The following is a 9,066-nucleotide window of genomic DNA, read 5'->3' as shown; positions in this document are numbered from 1 at the left end:
GGGGCCTGGGGGAGGGATTGCATTAGGAGAAATACCTAATGTAAATGACGAGTTGATAGGTGCAGCAAGCCAACATGGCACATGTATGCCTATGTATCAAACCTGCTCGTTGTGCACATGTACCCTAGAACTTAAAGTCTAAAAAATTTAATTAATTAATTAATTAATTAATTAAAAAAGAAAGAAAGAAACCGAGCTTCGCCATGTTGCCCAGGCTGGTCTCAAACTCCTGAGCTCAAGCGATCCTCCTGCCTCGCCCTCCCAGAGTGCTGGGATCACAGGCGTGAGCCTCTGTACCTGGCCTCAGTTTCCTAATCTGGAAAACAGCAGGGGAAGATACTGCCAGCTGGGACGCAGGCTCTGCCAACTCTGGCATGCCAAAGCTCTGGGCACAGGGCAAGCCCTACCAAAGTGGGAGCCCAGAGCTATTTCTGACAAGGCCCCTGCGTGCCTGCCCAGGGAAGAGCCAAGTGGCCCCAGGCGAGACCGCCCCGCCCAGCTGCCACACCTTCCCCTGCACAGCAGCCAGCCTGGAACACACAGAGGCCAGAGGGTTGGTCAGAGCCACATGGTGGAAACTCCAGCAGAGGGATTTTTAAAGCAGGTTGCACTTCATTCTTGCCGAGCGAGTACACGTGTGTGTGTGTGTGTGTGTGTGTGTGTGTGTGTGTGTGTGTGTGTGCAGCGCCCCTGGGTCTGTGTTTTTATTGTACTTTCCTGCTGGCTTCCAGCTGCACCGCCAGTTCCAGGGAGGGCCCTGGGCCAGCGGCTGTCCGTCCGCCCTCCTTTATAAAGTCCTGGCCTCGGGACAGCCCGCACAGCTGCCCAGCCTGTGGAGACGGGACAGCCCTGTCCCACTCACTCTTTCCCCTGCCGCTCCTGCCGGCAGCTCAGCTCGAACCATGGGAGGCCGCGTCTTTCTCGGTAAGTACTTTGGGGCCCCGCTGGGGGTGGTAGCGAGGAAGCTCCAGCGGGACCCCTTGGATGCGTCTGAGAAACGGGAGGCGCCGCTGGTGTCTGTGGGGCCGGCGATGGAGAAAGCCACATGGTCAAGCAGGCACTCACGGGCACACGGCGAGAGGGGCTGGTGGTGCTTGGGCACCCCCACACCCCGGCAGGAACTCCGGGGTGCTCTCGGAGCCTGCTACCCTGCCCGGAGGGATCCTCAAGCTTTCTACTGGAGCCAGTTTGGCATCTGCTCCCTAAGAGGGGAAACTGAGGCACGGGGGAAGGAAAGGGGCAAAAAGTGAGTGCTGGGACTTAATATAGCGCATAGAAAGACATGGGCGGGGAAAATAGAGGCCAGGACTTCTCCACTGCAGGGTACCCCCAGCTTCTCCCTTCTTTCTCTCTCTCTCTCTGTCTCTCTCCTTCTGTCTCTCTTTCAGTCTCTCTATCTCTCTAATCTCTGTTTTCTCTCTACCTCTGCCTCTTTGTCTCTCTCTCTGGTGAACAACAAGGAGATGCCTAGGTCCCCATCTCTAAAGCCCCTGGTGACCTGAGGAGGGTCCCCCAGGACATGCCTTGGAAAGGGGAACTCCCTGAGCGCTGGGAACCGCAGCTCCACATGCACCCCAACAGGCGGCCACAGCGTTTTCCTGTGGGAGGGGCGCCCGGGGTGAAATATCACCACTGGGTTTCAGGATGGGCCGCCAGGGCTGGCGGCGGTTGTGGTGTGTGTGCACCTGTGTCCCTGAGGAAGCATGCGGGTCCAGGGCATCTTAGAGCCTGGGGGATCCAGCACCATCATTTTTTTTTTTTTCCTGAGACGGAGCCTTGCTCTGTCGCCCAGGCTGGAGTGCAGTGGCACGATCTCAGCTTGCTGCAACCTCCGCCTCCTGGGTTCAAGCGATTCTCCTGCCTCAGTCTCCCAAGTAGTTGGGTAACAGGAGTCTGCCACCACGCCCAGCTAATGTTTTGTATTTTTAGTAGAGACGGGGTTTCACCGTATTGGGCAGGCTGGTCTCGAACTCCCGACCTCAGATGATCTGCCCACCTTGGCCTCCCAAAGTGCTGGGATTACAGGCCCGAGCCACCGTGCCTGACCATGCCTTCATTTTTATCTAAAGAAATGAAGATAGCAGTAAATGCTCAAGCACACCAGACACCCCCCAAGTCAGAAGAGCGGCAGCTGGAGCTGAGACCCCCACCAGGCTCATGGCCCTTTCCTACTCCTCAGTTCCTTAAACCCCACCCCCAAGCCAAGCTAGGGAGGCTGAGGCAGGAGGATTGCTTGAGGCCAGGAGTTCAAGATCAGCCTGGGCAACAGAGCAAGACTCTGTCTCTAAAATAACTTTTTAAATTATTTTTAATTTTTTTGGCCAGGCGTGATGGCTCATGCCTGTAATCCCAGCACTTTGAGAGGCCAAGGCGGGCAGATCACCTGAGGTTAGGAGTTCAAGACCAGCCTGGCCAACATGGTGAAACCCCATCTCTACTTAAGAAATACAAAAACTAGCTGGGCACGGTGGGTCATGCCTGTAGTCCCAGCCACTCAAGAGGCTGAGGCAGGAGAACCGCTTGAACCCAGGAGGTGGAGATTGCAGTGAGCCAAGATTGCACCACTGCATTCCAGCCTGGGCGACAAAGGGAGACTCCATCTCAAAAAAAAATAAATAATAAAAATAAATAAATCATTTTAAAATTTTTGAGCTGGGAGCCGTGGCTCACACCTGTAATCCTAGCACTTTGGGAGGCCAAGGCAGGCAGATCACCTGAGGTCAGGAGTTCGAGACCAGCCTGGCCAATATGGTGAAACCCCATCTCACTAAAAATACAAAAAATTAGCCAGGCACCGTGGTGGGTGCCTGTAGTCCCAGCTATTTGGGAGGTTGAGGCAGGAGAATTGCTTGAACCCAGGAGGTAGAGATTGCAATTAGCCGAGATCGCACCATTGCACTTCAGCCTGGGCGACAGAGCAAGACCCTGTCTCAAAAAGAAAGAAAGAAAGAAAATTTAAAATATGGCGGTACACCTGTGGTCCCAGCTACTCGGGAGGGTGAGGCAGGGGGATCGCTTGAGCCTAGGAATTGGAGGCTGCAGTGAGCTATAATCGCATCACTGCACCCCAGCCTGGGTGACCCAGAGAGACCCTGTGTCAAACAAAACAAAACAAAACCCACCCCCATGAGGACAGGGTGACAGACTCTTTGGCTTTGAGCATCTAAGTGGGACATGACATCTGCTCACTCTGAACGACCGTCAGGATCTGAGCCTGAGAGGGGTCAGCATCCTCCTCCCCCAAAATGCATCACCCTTATGCCTCCTTTCCCACCCTGGGATCCCCTCTGACCCCCTTTCCTTTCTCTGTTGCAGCATTCTGTGTCTGGCTGACTCTGCCGGGAGCTGAAACCCAGGACTCCAGGGGTGAGTCTGCTGGGAAGCAGAAAGCACAGTCCACAGCCAGAGCCAGGGGAGGGCCCTGGACCCCCGCCCAGCCCCCTTCAGCCCAGGGAAAGAGAGGGCTTGTGCACGGGAAACTCAGCGCCCTGCCCCATCTCCCCCAGTGCCCCCTTTTTGTGGATCCCCTTGCCCCTCACCTTCTGACCGTGCTCCCTGCTCTTGCAGGCTGTGCCCGGTGGTGCCCTCAGAACTCCTCGTGTGTCAATGCCACCGCCTGTCGCTGCAATCCAGGGTTCAGCTCTTTTTCTGAGATCATCACCACCCCCACGGAGACTTGTGATGGTACAGAGGCTTGAGGGCAGCGCAGGGGACATCCGCGATTATGAGGCATTGCCCAGCCAGTGGGGGACAGAGGTTGTTGTGAGGGGCCACAGCCTTTTACCTTCCAGACTATCATCATGGCCAGAGAAAAGAGAAAGAGGGCAGGTGTGGTGGCTCCCAGCACTTTGGGAGGCAGAGGCGGATGGATCATTTGAGGCCAGAAATTCAAGACCAGCCTGGGCAACATGGTGAGACCCTGTCTCTACAAAAAATACACAAAATAGCCGCGCATGGTGGCACACACCTGGAGTCCCAGCTACTAAGAAGACTGAGGCGGATGGATCATTTGAGGCCAGAAATTCAAGACCAGCCTGGGCAACATGGTGAGACCCTGTCTCTACAAAAAATATACAAAATAGCCGCGCATGGTGGCACACACCTGGAGTCCCAGCTACTCAGAAGACTGAGGCGGGAGGATTGTTTGAGCCCAGGAGTTTGAGGTTGCAGTGAGCTATGATTGCACCATTGCACTCTAGCCTGGGCAACAGAGTGAGATCCTGTCTCAGGAAAAAGAAAGAAACAAAGAAAGAGGCCAGGTGTGGTGGCTCATGCCTGTAATCCCAGCACTTTGGGAGGCCAAGGTGGGTGGATTACCTGAGGTCAGGAGTTCGAGACCAGCCTGGCCAACACGGTGAAACCCCATCTCTATACTAAAAACACAAAAAATTAGCCAGGTGTGGTGATGGTCCCCTGTAATCCCAGCTACTCAGGAGGCTGAGGCAGGAGAATCGCTTGAACCTGGGAGATGGAGGTTGCGGTGATCCGAGATCACACCATTGCACTCCAGCCTGGGAGACAAGAGCAAGACCCCATCCATCTCAAAAAAAAAAAAAAAAAAAAAGACAGAAAGAGAGAAGGAGAGAAAGAAAAGAGAAGAAAAGAAAAAGAGAGAGAGGGAGGGAGGGAAAGAAAGAGAAAAGGAAAGGAGGGAGGGAGGGAGGAAAGAAGGAAGGAAGGAAGGAAGGAATGGAGGAAAAAGGAAAAAATATGAAGGGGGAGAAGTAAGAAGTGAATAGGCATGGCTTCCTGGAGAGAGAGAAGCTGCATGCTCAGGAATCTGGAGTCTGTGCCTCAGTTTACCGTTAAGACTGGGAAGGGGGTACATTCTGGCCGTAGGTTTTTTTTCTCCCTTCTTTTTCTTTTTTTTTTTTTTTTGAGATGGAGTCTCACTGTGTTGCCCAGGCTGAGGAGTGCAGTGGCGCGATCTCGGCTCACCGCAACCTCCACCTCCCAGGTTCAAGCGATTCTTCTGCCTCAGCCTCCCGAGTAACTGGGATTACAGGCATGCACCACCATGCCCGGCTAGTTTTTGTATTTTTAGTAGAGATGGGGTTTTGCCATGTTGGCAGGCTGGTCTCGAACTCCTGACCTCAAGTGATCTGCCGGCCTCGGCCTCCCAAAGTGCTGGGATTACAGGTATGAGCCACTGCACCTGGCTGCCATGGGGTTTAAATTTCTACAAAAAGACTGGGGATGGGGATATGGCGCTTCCTGTCCATCCCCCACCTCAGCATTGTCCACTGTGTCCAAATCTAGGATGCCAGCCAGATAACTGAGATCAAGTGTGGTCTTCAGGAATGGCCTGCTCCAGCTGCAGCACAGCCTGTGCAGTGCAACTTGAGATCCTTTCCGAAAGATACTAAGCAGCAGGCCCCATGTTGGGGAGTCAGGACGGGGGTCTCTGCCCTGACGGAACTCACATCTTTGGGAGATGACCCCCTGTCCTGTTGTGTTCCAGACATCAACGAGTGTGCAACACCGTCGAAAGTGTCATGCGGAAGATTCTCGGACTGCTGGAACACAGAGGGGAGCTACGACTGCGTGTGCAGCCCAGGATATGAGCCTGTTTCTGGGGCAAAAACATTCAAGAATGAGAGCGAGAACACGTGTCAAGGTAAGAACCACCCCACATCCTCCATCACCACTGTCCATGAGGTTTGGGGTCACCAGAGCTGTTTCTGCAGCATCCAGGGAGCAGGTACCCAAGTATAGGTTCAGTTCCTGGAGTCTGAGATGAGACAGGTGTGCATGTACCTGTTTCGCCAGCCCAGAGAGGCAGCGTGGTGTGAAGGCCAAGGGAAAACTCTGGGAACAGCTACCTGGGCCCAAATCCTGGCTTTGCCACCTGTTACCTAAATGATATTACCAACATCACTACTGCTCTTAGAGCCTTGGTTTACCCATCTATAAAAGGAGGATGATAATAATGGTGCCTACTCGTATGCCTTCTAGGAGGACCAAGGAAAGAATAGGTGCTTCTAACAGAGCCCAGCACACAGCAGGTGCTACAGGCATCTTCATTCTTTAAACGTTATTATGCACTGTAATCCCAGCACTTTGGGAGGCCGAGGCGGATGGATCACGGAGTCAGGAGATCGAGACTATCCTGGCCAACATGGTGAAACCCTGTCTCTACTAAAAATATGAAAATTAACCTGGCGCGGTGGGTCATGCCTGTAAATCCCAGCACTTTGGGAGGCCAAGGCGGATGGATCACGGGGTCAGGAGATCGAGACTATCCTGGCCAACGTGGTGAAACCCTGTCTCTACTAAAAGTACGAAAATTAGCCGGGTGCAGTGGTGGGTGCCTGTAATCCCAGCTACTCAGGAGGCTGAGGCAGGAGAATCACTTGAACCCGGGAGTCGGAGGTTTCAGTGAGCGGAGATCGTGCCACTGCGCTCCACCCTGGTGACAGTGCAAGACTCCATCTAAAATAAATAAATAAATAAATAAGCAATGGATGCCTTTTAGGAGTTGTTCAGACAAGCTGGGCTCCTGTGGGGCCACACTCCTGGCTGGCACTCAGAAGAAATCTATTTCGACACAGCCTGCTTCATCCCTTGCCATGGTCTTATTCCACACTGCAGCTCCAGCCCAGGAGAAGCCAGGCCCCCATACATCACTCTGCTTTGCCTTCTTTCCAGTGGGAACTAGTTGGGTGCGGGAGGGAGCTTCAGACATCTGCAAGGCCAGATGGGAACCAGTAGCAGGTGGACAGAGAAGGGAGATTAACACAGAGTACACAGAGTGGGAAGGGAAGGTGAGCAAAGGCAGGAAATGAAGAAGCTGAGGCTGAGCCAAGGGTCCCAGGGGACATTAAGGGGGTTCAGCAGACCTGCCCTGCTGTAAAGAGAAAAGTGGCAGTGCTCCTGTTCCCAGCCCTGTCCCTCCTGTCCTCCCTGCAGTCAGTAGAGCCTCCCTGGTGGGAGGAAAGTGAGGACAGAGCAGAGGTGTACGTTCTGAGAGCACGCAGCTGCATAGAGCCCAGCAGGGGGGCTGGTTCACAGGGGTCCCCTGTGAACAGATGCTACATTGCATGCACATATCTTGACCAAAGGACAGAGCCTTCCTGTGAATTAGAAAAAGGACTCTCCTGGCCAGGCACAGTGGCTCACACCTGTAATCCCAGCACTTTGGGAGGCTGAGGCGGGTGGATCACCTGAGGTCAGGAGTTCAAGACCAGCCTGACAAACATAGTGAAACCCCATCTCTACTAAAAAATACAAAAGTTAGCCAGGCATAGTGGTGGGCACCTGTAATCCCAGCTACTCAGGAGGCTGAGGCAGGAGAATCACCTGAACCCAGAGGCAGAGGTTGCAGAGAGCCAGGATCTCACTATTGCACTCCAGCCTGGGTGACAGAGCAAGACTCTGTCTCAAAAAAAAAAAAAAAAAAGAAAAAGAAAAGAAAAGAAAGAAACAAAAAGAAAAAGAGAAACAGAAAAGCCTCTCCTCTCCAGGTAGACACAGCCCCATTTGGGGAATGGAGAGGTTTTCAGCCTCTGCTCACCCCCTTGGCTGGGCATCCATATGTAGTCAGCAACCTACACAACTGTACGTGGTGGTCATGGGTCCTTCTCAGTGAGAGCCTCTGTTTTAGTCCATGTTGTGTTGCTATAAAGGAATACATGAGGCTGGATCATGTATAAAGAAAAGAAGCTGATTTTGCTCATGGTTCTGCAGGCCATATAAGACACATGGCTCCAGCATCTGCTTCTGGTGAGGGCCTTAGGGAGCTTCCACTCTTGGCAGAAGGGAAAGGGGAAGCTGGCATCCCATGGCAAGAGGAAGGAAGCAAGAGAGAAGGGAGGAGATACCAGGCTTTTTCCAACAAGCAGTTTTTATGGGAACTAACAAGGTGAGAACTCACTCATGACCCAAGGACAGCACCGAGATGTTCACGAGGGATCTGCACTCAGGACACAAACACCTCCCACGAGGCTCCATCTCCAACACTGGGGATCACATTTCAATGTGAGATTTGGAGGGGACAAATATCCAAACTGTATCACCGCATGCACAGGTGGTGGTTGTAATTATTGAGGAGGTGTGTTGCCATGTTAGAAACAGGCCAGCACTGGCCGGGCGCAGTGGCTCATGCCTGTAATCCCAGCACTTTGGGAGGCCGAGGTGGGTGGATCACAAGGTCAGGAGATCAAGACCATCCTGGCTAACATGGTGAAACCCCGTCTCTACTACAAATACAAAAAAATTAGCTGGGCGTGGTGGCGGGTGCCTGTAGTCCCAGCTAATCAGAGACTGAGGCAGGAGAATGGCGTGAACCTGGGAGGCGGAGCTTGCAGTAAGCCGAGATGGCACCACTGCACTCCAGCCTGGGCAACAGAGCAAGACTCCGTCTCCAAAAAAAAGAAAAGAGAGAAGAGAAGAGAAGAGAGAAAAGAAAAGAGGCCAACACTGAAAGAGGAGGCTTAGTTGGTGGATAGGCAGAGACACAGATGAGCAGGAATGAAGTGGGAGAGGGCTCTCATGGACCCCATCCGCACAAAACAGCCTGCTAGTTCGGAGCAGGACCTGCCTCTTGAAGCCTCAGCTCAGGGAAGGGCTCCGTGGGGCCCTGTCTGCATCCCCCTCACCCCTCAGCATTCTTGGGTTTTTTTGTCTACCTGGTGTCACAGGCCTCATAGGCAGGAGACCTGGGGCCACTCCCTCAGCTCCTTGCCCCACTTACTTCAGGCATCACAGGGCCGTCCCAAACACCTTGTCACCTGTCGCTATCCAAACCTCAAGGTTCAGAACCCTCCACAGAGGGTCACTTCCAAAAGCTCAGAACATCCCCCTGCCCATCTGGCATCTTATTTGTTTGTTTTGTTTTGTTTTATTAGTAAAGATTGGGGGGGGGGTCTCACCATGTTGGCCAGGCTGGTCTCGAACTCTTGGCCTCAAGTGATCCGCCCGTCTCAGCCTCCCAAAGTGCTGGGATTGCAGGCGTGAGCCACCATGTCCGACCTGGTATCTTATTTGTACAAAACAAAAAGGGGGCTGGCACTCAGGATATTCGATGAGCTCACTGCGTGGTGCATTCCAGCGCAGTATCCATTCTCT

The 9,066-nt window shown here is 53.2% G+C and overlaps 1 protein-coding gene across 3 annotated transcripts in view; it reads left to right on the top strand.

Annotated features, from left to right (window-relative positions):
• The first annotated feature begins 509 nt into the window (after window positions 1-509).
• ADGRE2 (adhesion G protein-coupled receptor E2) overlaps window positions 510-9,066 on the top strand; it is a 47,166-nt gene continuing 38,609 nt past the window's right edge. For 2 of the 3 annotated variants that reach the window (XR_010153737.1, XM_063801296.1), the window contains exons 1-5: window positions 510-604; window positions 732-924; window positions 3,316-3,366; window positions 3,568-3,684; window positions 5,462-5,617. Coding sequence is in view for 2 of the 3 variants with exons in the window: in XM_063801296.1 (XP_063657366.1) it covers window positions 569-604; window positions 732-924; window positions 3,316-3,366; window positions 3,568-3,684; window positions 5,462-5,617 (553 nt within the window). In the remaining variant the exon portion in view is untranslated. The remainder of the gene's footprint in view (window positions 605-731; window positions 925-3,315; window positions 3,367-3,567; window positions 3,685-5,461; window positions 5,618-9,066) is intronic. The other variant, XM_063801299.1, reaches the window with a different exon arrangement.

This window comes from Pan troglodytes, chromosome 20 (genome assembly GCF_028858775.2).
Source record: "Pan troglodytes isolate AG18354 chromosome 20, NHGRI_mPanTro3-v2.0_pri, whole genome shotgun sequence".
NCBI classification, from domain to species: domain Eukaryota; kingdom Metazoa; phylum Chordata; class Mammalia; order Primates; family Hominidae; genus Pan; species Pan troglodytes.
The sequence above is the reverse complement of the archived record's forward strand: the minus strand, read 5'-3'. Positions and strand labels throughout refer to the sequence as shown.